This window comes from Microcaecilia unicolor, chromosome 1 (assembly GCF_901765095.1).
Source record: "Microcaecilia unicolor chromosome 1, aMicUni1.1, whole genome shotgun sequence".
NCBI lineage: Eukaryota > Metazoa > Chordata > Amphibia > Gymnophiona > Siphonopidae > Microcaecilia > Microcaecilia unicolor.
In genome coordinates, this window is record NC_044031.1 from 580,414,558 (window position 1) to 580,436,149 (window position 21,592).

The 21,592-nt window shown below is 45.0% G+C and overlaps 1 protein-coding gene across 3 annotated transcripts in view; it reads right to left on the minus strand.

Annotated features, from left to right (window-relative positions):
- Nucleotides 1–21,592, minus strand: part of ATAD2 (ATPase family AAA domain containing 2) — a 393,801-nt gene that overhangs the window by 235,529 nt on the left and 136,680 nt on the right. For all 3 annotated transcript variants that reach the window (XM_030218745.1, XM_030218753.1, XM_030218736.1), the window contains exons 8-9: nucleotides 9,431–9,545; nucleotides 3,311–3,415 (exon numbers count right to left, since the gene is read on the minus strand). In XM_030218745.1, the coding sequence (XP_030074605.1) occupies nucleotides 3,311–3,415; nucleotides 9,431–9,545 (220 nt within the window). The remainder of the gene's footprint in view (nucleotides 1–3,310; nucleotides 3,416–9,430; nucleotides 9,546–21,592) is intronic.

Here is a 21,592-nt window from a genome sequence, read left to right on the forward strand (position 1 = left end):
CTGGACGGCTTCCAGAAGCAGAAACCCTGAAAGTGGTTTTCCTGGCCCAAACAAACCTATGACAAAACAGAGGATTAAAAATCATCCCTAGACTCATACTCTGGAAATCCCCAAGAATTTGGTCTTTACCCAACTGCCCTAGATCTTCTCCAGTACCAAGACTATTTCCAAAGGCGGGTTGCCAAATGTGACTTGGAAGCCACGTTAGTGGCTGGATGCCTAAACCAGCGCTAACTTCTTGCAGATATGGTCAAGAATTGGCTGGGGTGACTGTGAACTAGAACTGAGAATATGGCTGTTGCACCACTGCACACTACAGATAGCAAGCTGCAGTGGGTCTTTGTGAAGCAGCACCTCTAGATTTCCGTGCTGACTCTCAGCTGGTTGCAACAACTATTAAGCTACCTCTACACTGAAGTAGTTCCTGGTGCCCCATACCATGAAAAGATGCCAAAAATGCCAAAGAAGCAATTACAGGTACTGGGTATGCTGCCGATACCAGGGTAGCTGGGGCTAGTATCAGTGTGCAGAAAGAGAGAGGAGGGCAATCTTTAGAACAGTAGTGTAGTGATAATTGTTCCAGTCATGAAAGAATTGCTTTGCCAGGCAAGCAGTAAGAAAATGAAATAAAATATGCCCCCATTGGAAACAGCTGAATCCACAGTTTCTATTAGGATGGATAAACCAGCCTTGAACCTGTAACCTTCAGGCTGAAAGGCCAGCCACCTTCCTGAATAAAACTAACTTGATGTAAACAGTGAACACAGAGCAAATGCCACAAGGGCAGCAGAGAGGGTGCAGGATTACCATGGAGACCTAGAGAAACCTGAGAGGAGTGCACTAGCCTCAAAATGTAACATTTCTCACAGAAACATGGAGTCAACAGCCCTAAGCATGACTAACTAAACAATCTGTTCTGCCATGCTCTGAGAAAGGGAAAGAATGAAAAATCGGAGAAAGGAGTTCATGTAGAAAAAAATAGAGCACAAATTGGCTTTATTTGCAGAAGATATTGTTTTATGTGCGAGCTCCTCGGCTCACTGTCTGTAGTAATACAGGAATTGGCTTTGTTAGGACGACTCAGGTTAAGATGAATTATGATAAATATGAGTTAAAGAAGGGCATTACTACTTCAGTAGAGGAGAATGATCACTTGCAGAAGGTGTTTCCCTTAAAATGTGCACGGAATAGTTTTAGGTACCTATGCATTTGGACTCCTCAAGATCTCTCTCGGTTGTTCTCCTTAAATTACACGTCATTGTTTCAGCAACTTTGTAGGGATCTGCATCGTTGGACTGGGGGTTGGTTATCATGGTGGGGTCGGATTGCTGCTGTCAAGATAAAATTTGCTTCCCCAATTTTGTTTCTATTTCAGTCTCTCCCATTGTTGATGCCCACAGTGGAATTACTGCAGCTTCAGAAAGAGATTGCTGCTTTTGTATGGGGTGGGGGCGTTCTTCTAGGTTGGGTAAACAGGTGATGTGGAGTGCTGTTGAACTGGGGAGAGGGGGTGTTGAGGAGTTCCAAATCTTGTGTGGTATTATTGGGCGTCTCAGTTGAAGCTCATCTCTGTTTGGAGCCTGGGTACGCAGTCAGTGATTAATGTGATGGAACAGCACACAGTACGGGGGTTTAACCTTGGGGTTGCTCTTTGGGCCTCTCTCTCTCCCAAGGCTTACAAACAGCTTTCCAATAATCCTTTTGTTTTTCACCTACTTTCTTTATGGAGTTTTCTTAAGCCTAAGTTGCATGGTTCTAGGAGCCCCTCTTCCTTTGCGCATATTAGTTCATATCCTAGGTTGCAGATGGGATTTGGTAGGGATAATTTGGTGCGATGGGCTCAGCGCGACCTTGTCCGCTTTTGAGATCTTTTAGATTGGGGGGGGGGGGTGGTTTACTTTTTGAGGAGCTTAAGGACACCTATGGACTACATAGCTCGAATTTTTACTCTTATTTGCAAGTTAAACACTATATACCCCAGCAAGGATGGTTGAGAGCCAACCCTGACGACACTGAACATTTTGAAAATTTATGGAGTTCCTTGGGGAAGCTTCAGGGCTCTATTTCTATACTTTATCGCTTTATCCAGGACACTGGATTTTATAAGTATCCCTATATGCAACATTGGGAGCAGGATTTGAAGATTGAGTTGAGTGAGAGTGAGTGAGTGAGTGGAAGGCTGTGTGCTTGGAAGTGAAGAAAGCTCCTTGAAAGAGAATGCTTACAAGGTACTGACACATTGGTATTACACTCCTGTTAAAATTTAAAAAAAATGTTCCCCACAGTTTCAGACACCTGTTGGAGATGTGGATTGGAAAGAGGAACTTTTTTTCATATATGATGGACATGCATGAAGCTTCAGGACTTTTGGTCCAAGGTCACGAACAGGATGTCTGACTCCTTAGGATGCGCTTTTCCCTGTGACCCTCAGTGGTGTCTGCTGCGGATGGGGAATAGACGAGATCCTAAGTTGCAACATCGCCATAAATGTATGTGTATGGCAGCTGCTAAAACTGTTACTGCTGCCCATTGGAAGCAGGCAGTGGGTCCTACTTTGTTCGATTGGATTCTGAAGTTAAATATTATTGGGGAATTGGACAAGCTCATGGACTGTAGGCTTGGGTGTTATACCCCTACGGATGAAGAATGGTGGTTCACCATGATCTTCTGGTTAAAGTTTCATGAGGGTTCATGGGGGGAGGGATATTAGGAGTGGGGTGGGTACAGGAGCTGGGGTCTTTAAGATGGTACCTTAGGCACTCTGAAGACTCCACGGAGTGCCTGGCGACACAGAGTCTTTCTGTTTGGGTGGGTTGTGTGAGATTTCTTAGGTGCTGAGGGAATTTTGTTTTATTTCTGCTTATTGGATTACACAGTGTTTTGCATACTCTTCCTTCAATTTAACATTTTTGGGTTTGTATTGTTTCTCTTTTCAAAATTAATAAAAGTTTATTACCAAAAACAAAAAAAAGGATAAGGAAATGTACATCCTGGACCTATTGTTCCAGTTTATATTAAAAACAAACTTGGTTCTTTAATTAGAGCATCTTTATCCTGATTTAACTGTAAGCTTTAATTACTCCCCCCCAACACTTTTTTTTTTTTTTAAATGACAACTAAAGTTTTCCATGTTCAGGTATACTTTGCTGAAATCCATCAAAATCAAAATACACGTAGACTTAGAATTACAATAAATTGTTTTCAGCCTTGAATTATTTTCACAACATCCTGTGTTTTCTAAAACCCAAAACTGACATCTAACCAGAATTGACCTATTATGAGATAAAAATGAAGCAGCTATAGCACTAACCTGCTTAGCACTTTATTGCGATTTCGATTTCTGCACCTCTCAAAGCACTGTTCATCATCAGATGAAGATGATGTAGAATCACTGTTGAGGATGGCATGTCTTCTCCTGTAAAATTCAGTAAAACACCACTTTGAACCACAGAAAGAACATGGTTTTCTTTTGAGCAAATTTCCACTTAGACTATGGCCTTCTACAGTTTTCAGCTTTACATGCCATACTAGAAGACGACCTATTTGAAGTATGTAAGAAGAGGCAAAATGGAACAGAACCCTACATTTCACATTGAAAAAGGAAGGAAAAGAATTTTTTTTTTTACTTATTTGTAATCAGTATAAATCAATCTGATGTTTAGAGGTTAAGTTTCATAGATTTTTTTTATTACCCCATCACTATATTTGTCTCAACATTATGATTAGATACATTTCAAACAGACAAAACTATTCTTCTGTGTGAATCAGTCAGCACCAAAATCCTGCTGGTTTTTGCCTCATCTTCTTTTCTTCATCATGCTTGTTGGGGAGGGGGAGGATGGGGGGGGGGGCGTTATTGAATACTTAGTTCTTTTATTTGTCAAAACTCTTAAAAACTAAGAAAAGTTACGTGGGCGTCTCAAGCTAACAGTTATTGCTGTGATTGGATAACCTTTGCCATTTGTGGGTCTTCAGTCCTTGTCTGCTATAAATGCTGAAGATTGAAGCCTGACACTCATAAGTACATAAGTAATGCCACACTGGGGAAAAAGACCAAGGGTCCATCGAGCCCAGCATCATGTCCACGACAGCAGCACCTGGCAAGCTTCCCAAACATACAAACATTCTATACATGTTATTCCTGGAATTGTGGATTTTTCCCAAGTCCATTTAGTAGTGGGTTATGGACTTGTCCTCTAGGAAACAGTCTAACCCCTTTTTAAAAACTCTGCTAAGCTAACCGGCTTCACCACGTTCTCCGGCAACGAATTCCAGAGTTTAATTATGCGTTGGGTGAAGAAAACCTCTCTCATTTGTTTTAAGTTTACAAGTTTCATCGCATGCCCCCTAGTCCTAGTATTTTTGGAAAGCGTGAACAGACGCTTCACATCCACCTGTTCCACTCTACTCATTATTTTATATACCTCTATCATGTCTCCCCTCAGCCGTCTTCTCCAAGCTGAAAAGCCCTAGCCTCCTTAGTCTTTCTACTATTACTATTTAGAATTTCTATAGCGCTACAAGGCGTAGGCAGCGCTGCACAAACATAGAAGAAAGACAGTCCCTGCTCAAAGAGCTTTCTTCATAGGGAAGTCGTCCCATCCCCGTTATAATTTTAGTCGCCCTTCGCTGCACCTTTTCCAATTCTACTATATCTTTCTTGACATGCGGCGACCAGAATTGAACACAATACTCAAGGTGCGGACGCACCATGGATCAATACAACGGCATTATAACATCCTCACACCTGTTTTCCATACCTTTCCTAATAATAACCAACATTCTATTCGCTTTCCTAGCAGCAGCAGCACACTGAGCAGAAGATTTCAGTGTATTATCGACGACGACACCCAGATCCCTTTCTTGGTCCGTAACTCCTAACGTGGAACCTTGCATGACGTAGCTATAATTCGGGTTCTTTTTTCCCCACATGCATCACCTTGCACTTGCTCACATTAAACTTCAAAAGTCAACATGTCCAAATCAGAAATTCTCAATATTATATCTATCCAGGAACATTCCTTTCAAACAGGTACCATATCAGTATGACATTTGTGGTCCAATTTGCTGTGGACCATGTAAAAAATTACATGCATTAAATTATGCACCCCTATTAGAGAAGTATCCTCAGAGCTGACCAGATGGTCAAAGTTAAGTATTTTCTGGCTGGAGAAGATACAATTAAAATGACAGACCTACCAATTTTTCATCTTTTTCTAACACTGCCAGTGGACACGTCTGAGAAAATATTTAGGAAATTACATAGAAAGGTGTTCTGCTTTATCTAGAAAAAATGACCGACAAGAATTAGATAGTTTTTGTTCCAGTGCAAATGCTGGACAAGTTAAGAGTAGTGGAGCATGAACGCTTCTTCAATGCCCATTTCATACCCTCTCCAATAAAATATTTTTGGAATACTGGAAGTGCCAAATTTTAACTACTATTTAGCAGTTCAGGTATGAGTGCTTTTGGAAAGGCAGGCAGCTGATGTGAAACAATGGGTTGGCCTAGAAGAGAGGGGCAAACAAGATACACTACTACATTTAACCTGGGTGGTAGGGAAGTCAATATACAGGACCCAATAGGCTTTCACACTACTGATTTGGAGGAAGATGCAGCTCTGGTTTTTTTTTTATTTTTTACTTTTTTAAATTCAGGGGAGGGGGAGACATTCATATTTTACTCCCCTTCCCAATATGATAGGGAGCTTTTTGTCTAGTTTTCTTTTTTTTTTTTTTTTTTTTTTTTTGGGGGGGGGGGGGGGGGGTTTAAGATAAGATGAAACTACTTTACAGAAGAAATTTCAGCTGAAACAGAAGAATCTCTTATATATTTGTAACCGACTTCGTATATATTTGTAACATTATTGATCCAATATTCAGAAAATGCAGAGTTTTGAAATTAGGAGCCCTTGCACTAAAGGACCTGAAGCTCTAATGCGCATTTAGCATGTAAAAAAGGCTCAAAGCAAAACATGCTAAAGCCTTTTGCAGTCATATAGTAACATGGTAGATAATGTCAGATAAAAATCTGTACAGTCCATCTAATCTGCCCAACAAGATTGTATGTGCTACTTTGTATGTATACCTGACCTTGATTTGTCCTTGCCATTTTCAGGGCACAGATCATAGAAGTCTGCTCAGCGCTAGCTTTGTTGCCACCCAATCTCCACAAAGCTTCCCATTTTTATTTAAAAAAAAAAAAATTTTTTTTTTAAAGCCAATTTGCACATGTTAATTGTGCATTATTTTTGAAAACGTTTTTGGGAAGAGGCATGTAGTACCGACTTAAAAAATAAAGAGCAATTTAGTGAGATCGGCACCATATGATTCTCAAAGTAGTTTAATATATATCCCTCCTCTTCCTTTGAGGTCAGTACTACATGACTCCACAAGATTTTCATTTGTAAATTACTTTTGTGAACATTGTTGTGGTTATATTTTAAATGATTTAGTGTAATTTTTTTTTTTTAAGCTCACACTGGCCTCAGAGTCCAGTGTAGGCAACCTTTTTAAGCATTGAATGTCCTGTTTTTAAAGGTAATACCCCTTTTTATATTTTGTACTTTATTTGCATGCTTTTTTACATATTGAGTGCATTCATTTTAATGCGCAGATGTCCAATCTGAGTCTTCCTTTAGTTGCAGAAACAATTTTTTTTATGTATTATGATTTTATGTATATATGTTCTGATTTCTATTATTTATAGGTTTTGTGTCCCTATTACAAAGATTGAATTGCAGTGATAAAGGCAGTCTGCTGCCAAAACATATTAGCCAATTACTAAAACATCTATATGAGAGGACAATATAAACACACACTTAAAGGTTGCTCTTTTACTACTACTACTATTTAGCATTTCTATAGCGCTACAAAGCGTACACAGCGCTGCACAAACATAGAAGAAAGACAGTCCCTGCTCAAAGAGCTTACAATCTAGTAGACAAAAATAAAGCAAACAAATCAATTAATGTGCAGAGGAAAGAGGAGAGGAAGGTAGGTGGAGGCGAGTGGATAAAAGTGGTTACGAGTCAAAAGCAATGTTAAAGAGGTGGGCTTTCAATCTAGATTTAAAGATGGTAAAGGATGGGGCAAGACGTAGGGGCTCAGGAAGTCTATTCCAGGAATAGGGCGCAGCAAGACAGATGGAGCGAAGTCTGGAGTTGGCAGTAGCGGAGAAGGGAACAGATAAGAAGGATTTATCCAGGGAACGGAGTGTGGGAAGGGGTGTAGGGAAGGACGAGTGTGGAGAGATACTGGGGAGCAGCAGAGAGAGTACATTTATAGGTTAGTAGAAGAAGTTTGAACAGGATGCGAAAACGGTTGTGGAGCCAGTGAAGCGACTTGAGAGGGATAGTATGAGTAAAGCGACCCTGGTGGAAGACGAGACGGGCAGCAGAGTTTTGAACCGACTGGAGAGAGGAGAAGTAACTAAGTGGGAGGCCAGCAAGAAGCAGATTGCACAAGTCCAAACGAGAGGTGACAAAGGTGTGGATGAGGGTTTTGGTAGAGTGCTCGGAAAGAAAGGGGTGGATTTTATGGATGTTGTAAAGAAAGAAACAGGTCTTGGCGATCTGCTGGATATGAGCAGAGGAGGAGAGAGAAGAGTCAAAGATAACCCCAAGGTTTTGAGCTGAGGAGGCAGGGAGAATGAGAGCCAACAACAGAAATAGAAAACGGGGGGAGCAGGGAGGTGGGTTTGGGGGAGAAAATGAGAAGCTCGGTTTTGGTCATATTTAATTTCAGGTGGCGTTGAGACATCCAGACAGCAATGTCAGACAAGCACGCTGAAACTTTGGTTTGGATGCAAGGTGAGATATCAGGGGTAGAAAGGTAGATTTGGGAGTCATCAGCATAGAGATGGTAGAAAAAGCCATGGGATGAGATTAATGAACCAAGGGAAGAAGCGTAGATAGAAAAGAGGAGGGGACCAAGAACAGAACCCTGAGGTACGCTGACAGGCAGAGGGATAGAAGTAGAAGAGGATCCACCAGAGTGAACACTAAAGTTGCGGAGGGAGAGGTAGGAAGAGAACCAGGAAAGGACAGAGCCCTGGAATCCAAGTGAGGACAGGGTATCGAGAAGTATGCTGTGATCAACAGTGTCAAAAGCAGCAGAAAGATCAAGAAGAATGAGGATGAATATTGACCTCTGGATTTAGCCAGTAATATATCATTGGAGACTTTAGTAAGCGCAGTTTCGGTTGAGTGGAGAGGGCGAAAACCAGATTGTAGTGGGTCAAGAATAGAATGTGAGGAGAGAAAAATCAAGGCAGCAGCGAACAGCACGCTCAAGTAATTTGGAGAGAAAGGGAAGGAGGGAGATGGGTCGGTAATTAGAGGGTCAAGTAGGGTCGAGTGAAGGCTTCTTAAGGAGAGATGTGACCACAGCATGTTTAAAGGCAGCAGGGACAGTCGCAGTGGAAAATGAGAGGTTGAGAATGTGACGGATAAAAGGAATAAGAGCAGGAGAGATGGCATTAAGAAGGTGAGTGGCCACTGGCTGGTTCTCTTTATCTATTTCTTTTTCTGTCATTTGTATGGAAGGCAAGACAAGTTAAGAAGTCTAGAACAGAAAGCAATAAAGCTAAAGGACAGTTTCAGGAGGGGTAACAGATGCTAGCTTTGTTCTACACAATTAAATGCAATAGGAACGTAATTGTTCAAGTACTGTTGGGATTTGGGGGCAGTAACAGCAGAGTACAGAATTAGTTGTATGAATTCCTTTGATTAGGAGCCAAAAGAAATCATTTGCCTGCTGATTTAAGTGCCTGGACACAGTTTATGCTGGGGGAAGTAACTGCAGAGCAATTAGAAAAGGGCCCTTGTTTAAAATAAAAGTTGTCAGAGGGCTTTCTGTGGGCTGGTATTGTTAACAACCAGGAGACCCAAAGAAAAACAACCAACTGATTGGAACAACGTTGAGGCTGTAGTCTAGCATATGTAGAGGCAAATCTAAAATTTGCTATAGATGTTGACTAAGCTGTTCAAAGCTCACAGGCTGCAGCTTGGACGACAGAGGGTCAGAACAGTGGGGCCTAATATTATTTGTAATTGCAATTCAAAGTAAATGTGCAAAGGATTATATTGTAATATTAAGAAGTCCAGGATAAAATCTCTACTTAATGTTGCAAACAAAAGCATGTAGATAGTACACCAGTTCTCTGCCTCATCCTTGAAAGGAAGTTAATACAATATTAGAGACAGGCTAGAAGGACCCCTGGATTACAATAGTTACTTGTCTTAATGTTGTATCATTGTAGAAAGATTGCGCTCTTCTTTAAAGAGGACTGGGTAGTGCTGAGGAAAGAAATAAAAGCAAACCACAATGAACTCTAGTCACCCTCGCTGAAGAAGCAAACGTTACTCAAAACCTGAAATAATTACCAATCCTATCATTCAGTAACTCACATGTGCAGTGCAGAAACACACCTGTTACTTCTTTTACTGTAGGGACTTCTTGGAGCAGAAGTAAATTGATATTTTCGTCTCACAGGAGAGGCTGGCCCACTGTAGAATATTTTTTGCTTCCTTTGTTGCTTTGGTTCTAGCCAACAGAACAAAAATAAAACAGTGTAATATGAAATGCATTACTTATATCGCCACTTAACTTGAACAAAATTAAGGCTTCATAAAAGGAAAACAAATGGAGGGGAACCCCCCCCACCAAAAAAAAAAAATTTTTAATTCAACTATTACCTAGATAAAATTGATCCAATGCAGATTACAGTCTAAGAAACTAGAACAGACCTCTAGGAAGATACAATAAATGGAGTACTTCAATCAGCAGACATTTCAAGTATTAAATGAAATCATTTACCTAAAATAAGTTCTTGAAGCAAGTGGGTTTTTAATTTCTTTTGAAACCTCATAATCAGATTCTAATTTTACAAAAGCTCCTGTGGTAGAGAATTCCAAATTAAAGCCAACTGGTAAGGGCCTGAGATTGAAAGTTTTGTGTGTGTGTGTGGGGGGGGGGGGGGGGGGGGGGGGGGAGGGGGTTAATTTAAATTACCTGCACTGATAGTAAAAGAAGAAAAAAAATTAATTTTACAGCAATTTATACCTTTAAAGGGAGCAATATTCAATAGACAATCTGGAAGTCTTCTACAACAGAACACTAAATACCCATCAAGTCAATTATGCATGAATGGAGTCTGGTTACTGCCACAAACATTAACACAGCGAATGATACATACCTGTAGCATGTGTTCTCCGAGGACAGCAGGCTGATTGTTCTCACGACTGGGTTGACGTCCACGGCAGCCCTCAAAACCAGAAGGAAAAATCTCGCGGGAGGTCCCCCACACGGGGTACTCCCACCGCGCATGCCCGGCCGTCTTCCCGCCCGTGCGCAACCGCTCCCGCTCAGTTAAATACAATAGCAAAGAAATGAGGAAAAAAACGCAACTCCAAAGGGGAGGAGGGAGGGTAGGTGAGAACAATCAGCCTGCTGTCCTCAGAGAACACCTGCTACAGGGTATGTATCATTCGCTTTCTCCGAGGACAAGCAGGCTGCTTGTTCTCACGACTGGGGTATCCCTAGCTCCCAGACTCACTCAAAACAACAAACAGGGTCAACTGGGCCTCGCAACGGTGAGGAAATAACTGAAATTGACCTACGAAGAACAACTAAGAGTGCAGCCTGAACAGAATAAAATCGGGTTCAGGAGGGTGGAGTTGGATTCAAAACCCAAACAGATTCTGCAGCACCGACTGCCCGACCCGACTGTCGCGTCGGGTATCCTGCTGGAGGCAGTAATGTGATGCAAATGTGTGGACAGATGACCACGTCGCAGCCTTGCAAATCTCTTCAATAGTGGCTGTCTTCAAGTGGGCCACTGACACTGCCTTGCTCTCACACCAAACGACAAACCTCCTCCACTTAAAAAATTAACTCTTCTTAGTGGAATCCTTTCTAGAGGCAAGCAAGATGCGGGAGACTCCCTCAGACAGACCCAATGAAGCAAAATCTACGCCCTCAACATCCAGGCCGTGAGAGCCAGAGACTGAAGGTTGGGGTGCAGAAGCGCTCTGTCGTTCTGCAAAATGAGAGTTGGAAAACACTCCAATCTCCACGGTTCTTCGGAGGACAACTCCAGAAAAAAGGGAACCAGATCTGACGGGGCCAAAAGGGCGCAATCAAAATCATGGTGCCGCGGTCTTGCTTGAGCTTCAGTAAGGTCTTCCCCACCAAAGGTATGGGAGGATATGCATACAGGAGGCCCTTCCCCCAATAGAGGAGAAAAGCAGCCGACGCTAGTCTGCCGTGTGCCTGAAGTCTGGAACAGAACTGAGGCAACTTCTAATTGGTCTGGGAGGCGAAAGGGTCCACCAAGGGAGTGCCCCACTCTCGGAAGATCTTGCGTACCACCCTGGAATGGAGCGACCACTCGTGCGGTTGCATGAGTCTGCTCAGCCTGTCAGCCAGACTGTTTATGCCTGCCAGGTACGTGGCTTGGAGAAGCATGCCGTGCTGGCCTGCCCATCGCCACATCCTGACGGCCTCCTGACAAAGGGGGCAAGATCCAGTGCCCCCCTGCTTGTTGATGTAATACATTGCAACCTGATTGTCTGTCCGAATTTGGATAATTTGGGAGGACAGCCGATCCCTGAAGGCCTTCAACGCATTCCAGACTACTCGGAGCTCCAGGAGATTGATCTGAAGACCTGCTTCCTGGAGAGACCACATCCCTTGGGTGTGGAGCCCATTGACATGAGCTCCCCAACCCCAGGAGAGATGCATCCGTCGTCAGCACTTTTTGAGGCTGAGGAATTTGGAACGGGCATCCCAGGGTCAAATTGTTCCGAATAGTCCACCAGTGCAGCGAATTGCGACAACTGATGGGCAGACGGATAGAATCTTCTAGATTCCCGGTGGCCTGGCACCACTGGGAAGCTAGGATCCATTGAGCTGATCTCATGTGAAGACGAGCCATGGGAGTCACATGGACTGTAGAGGCCATATGGCCCAGGAGTCTCAACATCTGCCGAGCTGTGACCTGCTGGGACGCTCTGGCCTGGGAGGTGAGGGACAAAAGGTTCTGAGCCCTCGTCTCGGGAAGATAGGCCTGAGCCGTCTGTAAATTCAGCAGAGCTCCTATGAATTCCAGAGATTGGACTGGCTGGAGATGGGACTTCGGGTAATTTATTACAAACCCCAGCAGCTCCAGAAGTTGAATAGTGCACTGCATGGACCGAACAGCTCCCGCCTCTGAGGTGCTCTTCACCAGCCAATCGTCGAGATATGGGAACACGTGCACCCCCAGTTTGCGCAGGTACACCGCAACCACCACGAGACACTTCGTGAAAACCCGTTGTGCAGAGGTGAGCCCAAAGGGCAGCACACAATACTGGAAGTGACGTGTTCCTAGACGGAATCGCAGGTACTGTCTGTGAGCTGGCAGTATCGGGATGTGAGTATAAGCATCCTTTAAATCCAGGGAACATAGCCAATCGTCTTTCTGAATCATGGGGAGAAGGGTGCCTAAGTAAAGCATCCTGAACTTCTCTCGTACCAGATATATGTTCAGGCCTCTCAGGTCTAGGATGGGGCGCATCCCCCCTGTCTTCTTTTCCACAAGGAAGTACCTGGAATAGAATCCCTGCCCCTCCTGCCCGGGTGGCATGGGCTCAACCGCATTGGCGCTGAGAAGGGCGGAGAGTTCTCTGCAAGTACCTGCTTGTGGTGGGAGCTGAAGGATTGTGCTCCCAGTGGACAATTTGGTGGGGTGGAAACCAAATTCAGGGTGTATCCGCACCGCACTATTTGGAGAACCCACTGGTCGGAGGTTATCAGAGGCCACCTTTGGTGAAAAACTGTCAACCTCCCCCTGACCAGCAGGCCATCCGGCACGGCTACTTTGATGGCGGCTATGTTCCCATGGATCCAGTCAAAAGTTCGTCCCCTGCTTTTGCTGTGGAGCCGCAGGGGGCTGCTTAGGTGCACGCTGTTGACGGGAACGAGCGCGCTGGGACTGTCCCTATGCCTGAGGCCGCCTTCGGGCCGGCTGGTTGTACCTACGCTTGCTGTAAGCGTAAGGTGCAGCCTGCCTGGCCCAGGAAAAACGTCCACCTGTGGAGGTAGATGCTGAAAGCGCCCGGTGGGAGAGTTTGTCAAGAGCGGTTTCCCGCTGGTGTAGTTGGTCCACCAACTGCTAGACCTTCTCGCCAAAAATGTTATCCCCCCGGCAAAGGACATCCGCCAGCTGTTGCTGGGTGAGGTTGTCCAGGTCAGAGGCACGCAGCCATGAGAGTCTGCGCATCACTATACCCTGGGCCGCTGCTCTGGATGCCACATCACAGGTGTCAAATACCCCTGGACAAGAATTTTCTGCACGCCTTCAGCTGCCTGACCACCTCCTGAAAAGGCCTGGACTGTTCCGGGGGGGGGGGGGGGGGGGGGCTTGTCAATCAGGTCCGCCAGTTGCCGCCCATTGTTCCGCATGTGGATGCTCGTGTACAGCTGGTATGACTGGATTCTGGTCACGAGCATGGAAGAATGGTAGGCCTTCCTCCCAAACGAGTCCAGATTGCGAGACTCCCGCCCTGGGGGCGCCAAGGCGGTATCCCTCGAACTCCTTTCCCGTTTGAGAGCAGAGTCCACGACCGCTGAGTCATGTGGCAGCTGAGGCCGCATCAACTCCGGGTCCGTGTGGACTCTGTATTGGGACTCCGCTTTCTTAGGGATGATGGGATTAGATAAGGGCTTCAACCAGTTCCGAAGCAGTGTCTCCTTGAGGACATTGTGCAACGGTACCATGGAAGACTCTCTAGGTGGTGATGGATAGTCAAGGACTTCGAGCATCTCTGCCCTCGGCTCATCCACCGTGACCACTGGGAAGGGAATGCTAACAGACATGTCCCGGACAAAAGAGGTGAAGGAGAGGCTCTCTGGAGGCAAGAGCTTCCTCTCCAGTGAAGGCGTGGGGTCGGAGGGAAGACCCGCAGACTCCTCGGAGGAGAAAATAACTGGGGGTCTTCCTCCTCCCCCCACGAGGCCTCCTCCTTGGTGTCGGACATGAGCTCTCTGAGCTCAGACCGCAACCGGGCCCTTCTCGACCCCGAGGAACCACGTCCTCGACGATGGTACCGAGAGGTGGACTCCTGCGCCGGCGGGGACGAAGCTCCCTCCATCGACGTCGATTTCACCTGAGTAGCGATCGAGACCTGTGCCGCAAGCGGTACCGGTGTCGAAGACCGCATCACAGGGCCAGAGCCAGCCGGCGCTTCCATCAACGGCACAGTGGGCGCAAGCACCCCCGGTGCCGGCAAGGCCTGGCGCATCAGCCCCTCCAGGATACCTGGGAGGATGGCTCGGAGGCACTCGTCAAGGCCCGCTGTTGGGAGAGACTGGGGGGGGGGGGGGGGCCGTGCAGGCGTCGGTGCTCGAAGCTGCCCGGGTCCAGGAGACGGTACCGGGGTACCCGACGACCTGCGCATCGACACCTCTTCAATAGAGGGGGAGTGCTCCTCCTGGCGTTGGTGCTTCTTAGGGATTGAGTCTCTCGACGTCCCGGAGCTGCCAGTCCCATGCGCCGTGGGCAACCGATGACGGTGCTTCTTTGCAGCTTTCTTTCGATGCCTGTCATTGGCACTCCGCAGCATGGACGAGGAGGAGGTAAAGTCTCCGCACCCTCTGGGGGTCGGATCCGACAGGGCTCGGTCCCGATGGCCCTGAGCAGCGGGAGCGGCCGGGGCGGACTGCCCATGCAGTCGCTCACCGCCGCCGTCAGGTCGTCGGGCCAAGGGAACCTGTACTCCTGAGGTCGGTGCCATAGTCAGCACTGAAGATGTCGACATCGGTACCGAAGACCCGGCAGTCGACACCGATGCCGCCGTCAAAGGGCCGGCGCAAGTTCCAAAAAGACGGCCCCGAAGAACTTGCCTCGCCACCTGTGTCCGCTTTTTCAAGCCGAGACACAAGATGCACGCCTTGGAATTTTGCTCCGGACCGAGGCACTGGAGACACTAAGCGTGAGGATCGGTCTGCGAGATCTGCCGGCCGCACCAACCACACTTCTTGAATCCGCTCGGGACCTTCGAGGACATCGACGGAAAAATTGCGTCGGCAAGGTCAAAACCGTCGATGGTGGCGGTAAAAAGCAACACCACAAAATAAAGACCTCGTACGTGCGGCCACAAGGCCGCGACGAGGCGAAACAAAAGGATAAAACTCGAAGTTTTTTTTTTTTTTTTTAAAGAAAGGGGGCACGCGAGCGCGCGTCCCTCTCTAGCGCGGAAATCGCAAAAACTGAGCGGGAGTGGTTGCGCACGGGCGGGAAGACGACCGCGCATGCGCGGTGGGCGTACCCCACGTGCAGGACCTCTCGCGAGATTTTTCATTCCGGTTTCGAGGGGCTGCCGTGGACATCAACCCAGTCGTGAGAACAAGCAGCCTGCTTGTCCTCAGAGAACCCAGGATACACCCTCCCTATCTCAGACAGTCTGAAAATTCTTGGAGTAACAATCGACCGTAACCTATCACTAGAGACCCAAGCGAATTCCACCTTAAAGAAAATGTTTTTCTCACTGTGGAACCTCAAACACGTGAAACCATTCTTCCCGAGGGAATTATTTCGTAACATGGTACAGCCAATGGTACTAAGCCACGCAAATTCCTGTAATGGAATCTATGCGGGATGCAAGGATCAAATCAAAGAAACTTCAGACCGCCCAAAACACAGCAGCCAGGCTTGTATTTGGAAAAACACATTTTGACGGTGCCAAACCACTCAGAAAACTGCATTGGCTATCAATCACACCAATCAGAGAACATATCACTTTCAAAATCTGCACAATTGTCCATAAATTTATCTATGGTGAGGCACCGGGATACATGACAGACCTTATCGACCTGCCAACCAGAAACACCACAAAATGTGCACGATCATACCTAAACCTCCACTACCCTACCCAAACAGCAAAGGACTCAAATACAAATCCACCTATGCATCCAGCTTTTCCTACGTAAGCGCACAACTATGGAACGCATTACCAAAAGCAGTAAAAACTACGCTCGACCACCTAAATTTTCGGAAAGCACTAAAAACAGACCTGTTCAGAAGAGCATACCCCACCGACTCAACATAAAAATACCTGGACACTTGCGATACAATGTAACCAAAGACCGTAACGGACATTACCGGACTCTTCTTCCCCCTTTCCCGCCTTAAGTTCCCCCCACAATTGTACCTCATTCTACCACAATATCAGTTTGTAAAAGGGAGAATGAGGCCCTGATAACATTAATCCCCAAACCAGGTAAACCAAAAGACGAAATGGAATCCTATAGACCCATCTCCCTCATCAATGTAGATGTTAAGATCTTATCCAGAGTGCTGGCAAACAGACTGACGGCTCACATTCCATACCTAATAGGAGAACACCAAGTGGGATTTGTTAAAGGCCGACAGGCGGTAAGGCAGGTTCGGAAAGCACTACTCACAGTGGCTTATGGACAAGTTAAGGGCGACCCCTTATTACTAGTTAGCCTAGACGCGGCTAAAGCTTTTCATAAAGTTAATGGAGAATACCTGTTTCAAGTACTCGAGTATATTGGGCTGAGTGGCTGGTTCCTAAAAGCAATTCAGACGCTCTATAATAACACCACCGCACAAATATTGATTAATGGTACTAGATCTATGCCCTTCCGGGTAGAACGAGGCACAAGGCAGGGATGTCCATTATCCCCCATACTGTTCCTTCTCTACCTGGAGCCACTCTTACGAACGATTCTGCTAGACCCAGACATACGAGGAGTAACACTCCATGGGCATCTGAGAAAAGTGCTAGCTTTTGCGGATGATATGTTTCTTACACTTACTCAACCGAAAACCTCAGTCTTACGATTACTTGAAGTCATAGATGAATTTGGGTTTTATTCGGGTTTACAATTAAATCTGCATAAATCATTGGCCCTTCCGATTCAGGAGGAGGTGAAGGAGGGGTGGGAAGACTCATTCCCCTTTCAGTGGGCCACAGGTAATCTTAAGTATTTAGGGGTCTACATCCCAAAAGATCTAGCGAACTTGTATAAAGAGAACATAGGCCCATTGAAGAATAGAACAAAGGAAATTTTACACAGTTGGCAGGGTCTTCCCTTATCCCTGAAAGGGAGAATTGCAATGTATAATATGTTCATCTTCCCGAGGTGGACGTATATCTTCCAGATGATCCCTGCCATACTGGGATACAAAGAGGAGAGGTGGCTCAATAAAACCCTCACTGTTTTCTTATGGCGGGGTAAACGAGCACGCACAGGTTTGAAAAATCTTATGAGGCCCTGTTCGGGGGGGGGGGGGGGGGGAGGGATTAGGATTGCTCGATTTAAAACTTATAGCGATAGCATGTGGCCTGCGGCACTTATCAGATTGGTTTCGATCAAAAGAGTTCTTCTCTTGCACAAGAGTGGAAACCACACTGATGGCTCCAATGGACTTTGCTTATTGGCTCCATGCCCCAGCAAGGGAACTCCTACCACTGGGACAGTATGAGTATATTTTAAATCCCCTGCGTAAAGCATGGAAATGGCTGGGTAGGATGTACAAATGGAATAAAGCAATAACTCCACTGCTTCCTATTAAAGGTAATTTAGCATTCCCAGAGGGGGGAGGATCCGCTTTGTTTAAGAAATGGGAGATTTGTGGCATCAAATATTTGTTTCAGGTGGTGTCTGAGACGGGGTATATTAAACCCTTCAAAGTCCTGTGTGAAGAATTTGGGCTGGGACAGAAAGACTACTTTCAATATATACAGCTTAAACACTATGTTAGATCATTACCTGCAACAGACCTTACACAGCAAATATGGGACTCCATGAATGATCTACTAGCCCTAGAGGCCCAATTAAAAGTGCCACTTCGATATTTCCACCGCCACCTTCGAGACCTGCAGGGGACTTCAGATTACACATGAGTATCACAACAGTGGCACCAAGAACTGAGGTGGAAGCCCAATTGAGCAAATAAAACTGTGTCTGACGGGCGTGCACCAGATGACAGAGAACGTGGCATGGCAGGAAATGTAATACAAATTTATTTTGCGGCTCTATATCTCACCACACAGGGCTTTCAAAGCGACCATCAGAGCCACAGATGATTGCCCAAAGTGCGGACATGTGGGAGCCTCCTTGGGACATATGTTTTGGTTCTGCACAATGGTGTTTCAATTCTGGATAATACTGGGACGCCATGTGTCCCAGATGTGGAAGGTACAGTGGCACCCATCACCAGGCCAACTCTTTGAGGTTTATAACATCCGAGGAAAGCCACCCGAGGGGCTAAAAGCTTTTTTGAAAAGGGCGACCCTGATGGGCAAACGAACAATCACACAATTATGGTTACAACCAGAGCCACCGGAGTCCCACCATGGAGAGGAGCTATGATGCAATGTTGCATGTTGGAAAAGAAGAGAGTGGGAGACCTGGCTTCAAAGAGGGGAGACCAATTTTGTAAAACATGGTCCCCGTTTTGGGACACCCTCACGCCAGTTGGGAGAAGCAGGATTTTGAACTGTTAATAGGTCCAGTAGGGGAGGGGGAATAAAATGAAAAATGAATATGCTTATTGTGTGATGTTTAACACGAAGCGTTTATTATGTATGTTTATATGTTGACCGCTGTAATGGGGTCTTTTTTTTCTGTGTCACCAATAAAAATTGTTTTTAAAAAAAATATATATATATATCAGTTTGTATTCATTCATACTATGTATTTGTTCAGACCGGAATCGGCTAACACCGTTAACGGTTATATGTAAGCTACATTGAGCATGCAAAAAGGTGGGAAAATGTAGGATACAAATGTAACAATAATAAAAGATGAGATGCCAATCTATGAAGAGATGTTTGGTACAACTTATATTGGAAAAAAAATGCTGTTTTTGTTTGTGAGGTACCAAATTACTGCCCAAAGTTTCTAACTTGACTTTTTTGGGCAAGTTAATTAAAAAAAAAAAAAAAAAAAAAAAAAGCAGTTTCTGTGCAATTGCATGGCTAATACCGGCAGGACTATAGGTGGCAGAGTCCACCTCAACTTAGAGGGAAGCATTCTTCCAAGACAAAATCTGTTTTTAATGTAGTGGGTCCCACAACTTGGGATAAACTTCCCAATTCCATACAAGTGGCACCTATGTTTCAAACATTTATAAAGGAACTTAAGACTTATCTTTTTATCAATATGTTTGATCCAGAATAAAACAGAAAAAAATGCTGAGCCATGTAGAATGGCTGCAACTATTTTCTGCTCCTCTGTACTGAATTTGGCATTGTAGTTTGTTTCAATCTTTGGTTATGACGGGGTTTCAAATAGCGATAAACTGTAAAATGTTGGTTTAAATTGTAGAAACTAGAGCTGGACCAACATACAAGAAACATCTGCATGGGGGACAAAGTCAGAAGAGGACAGTGGCGTGTGCGGTGCACTTGTACTGCTCAGAAAAGCAATGCATATGTACCGCTCAGGAAAGAAGTGACAAGAATCTTTCCCTGGGTACAGTTTTGGTTGTATGACTGCTTGATGTGTGAGTTTTTAGAAGCACCACAAGTTTTTATGTAATTGAGAATTTCTAACGCATTGTGATTCCTGATGCAGCCTGGTTTGGTGAAATTTAGCCATATTGGGTTCTCCTCCTCCCCCATTCTCTATTTCTGTGGATAACACTCTCATCCTTCCTGTCTCATCAGCTCGTAACCTTGGGTCATCTTCGACTCCTCCCTCTTCTTCTCTGCACATAGTCAACAGACTGCTAAAACCTGTCGTTTCTTTTTCCATATCACCAAAATGTGCCCTTTCTTTTCTGAGCACACTACCAGAACCCTCATCCACACTCCTCTCGCTTAGACTATTGCAACTTGCTTCTCACGGGTCTCCCACTTAGCCATCTCTCTCCTCTTCAAACTGTTCAAAATTCTGCTGCACGACTAATATTCCGTCAGTGTCATTATGCTCATATTAGCCCACTTCACTGGCTTCCTATCCGTTTCTGCATACAGTTCAAACTCCTCTTATTGACCTATAACTGCATTCACTCTGCAGCTCCTCAGTACCTCTTCACTCTCATCTCTCCCTACATTCCTCCCCGGGAACTCCGTTCACCGGGTAAATCTCTCTTATCTGCACCCTTCTCCTCCACTGCTAACTCCAGACTCCATTCCTTTTATCTTGCTGCACCATATGCCTGGAATAGACTTCCTGAGCCAGTACGTCAAGCTCCATCTCTGGCAGTCTTCAAATCTAAGCTAAAAAGCCCACCTTTTTGATGCTGATTTTAACTCCTAACCCTTATTCACTTGTTCAGAACCCTTATTTTATCATCCTTACTTTAATATTCCCTTATCTCTTCTTTGTCCTGTTTGTCTGTCCTAATTAGATTGTAAGCTCTGTCGAGCAGGGACTGTCTCTTCATGTTCAAGTGTACAGCACTGCATACATCTAGTAGCGCTTTAAAAATGATAAATAGTAGATGCCTGTGGCCTGCATACATCTGTATTAATCAGAAACCAGCTTTCTACAAAAGAAAATTACTGTTGAGCATACCATAATGACTTCATCTAAAGACATTTGTTGCAAACTAGCCCAGTTATCTCCTGGGAAGAATGGAGGAGAGAGACACAGATGGATCCAGGAGTATGGGATCTGACAGGGAGGTTTGCATGCCATTGAGTTTCATTGCTATAACAAAAGCCTCTCTTCATGACCATGAAGCTGGCTGGGCATTATTACACCATCTGTGATTGGTTCATAGGTATCATCTGACACATGGATGCCAAAGTTGGACTGAAGAACAGAAGAATGGCTGGAAGATAGAAGGCTCTCAGAAAGAGAGAGCAAGTGATTTCCTAAACACCAGTGATCTGCATACCTTGTAACAAACTCACAAGGTTAGCTCAGCTACAATATACAGCCTTACCTAAAGGTTGTGCTATTTGTATCCAGAATACAGACCTTGGATTTTATTCATGGACAGAGACTCGCTGAGGTTTCAGCTTGAGTCTCCAAGGAGGAATCCACTTCTTTACCATTGGAAGTCTGCCACAACAGACAGCAAGGTGAGATAAAAAGTTTGCTACCTATCAGTTAGGGGATAATTAGTTCTTGGCTTTTGTCTGATCAGATTGGTTTTATGTCAGGACTTATGGTCTGTGAATTTAGCTGCTGTGTATTTTGATTAAGACGTGTGGTATAAGTTCTCATAATAATCATTAGGATATCAGCATTGTGATTGGTTGTGTAATCACTCATTTAATTAGTCTGAATAATCACTACCTTTGTATATATCATATGACTAATCTAGTTTTGTAATCTTGCTTTGCATTTGCTATAGATAACATATTTTTATACCTAATAAAGCATAATATATTCCATCTGTGGCACTGTTCTTTTTTCCAGCACAACTAGCCAGCCATAGGGCCAAAGAGGTACGTTTTCCCTAGACACGAGTACAGAATAATTGCTATTTAGTAGTGTTCTGTCAGCTAAGTACCTCTGGATATATAATAGGAGTTATCCTCATGAATATATATTCCTACACTTCCTCTGCAAGTACCTGCTTGTGCTGAGAAAGAATGGGCTCTCTGTGGACAATTTGGAGGTTT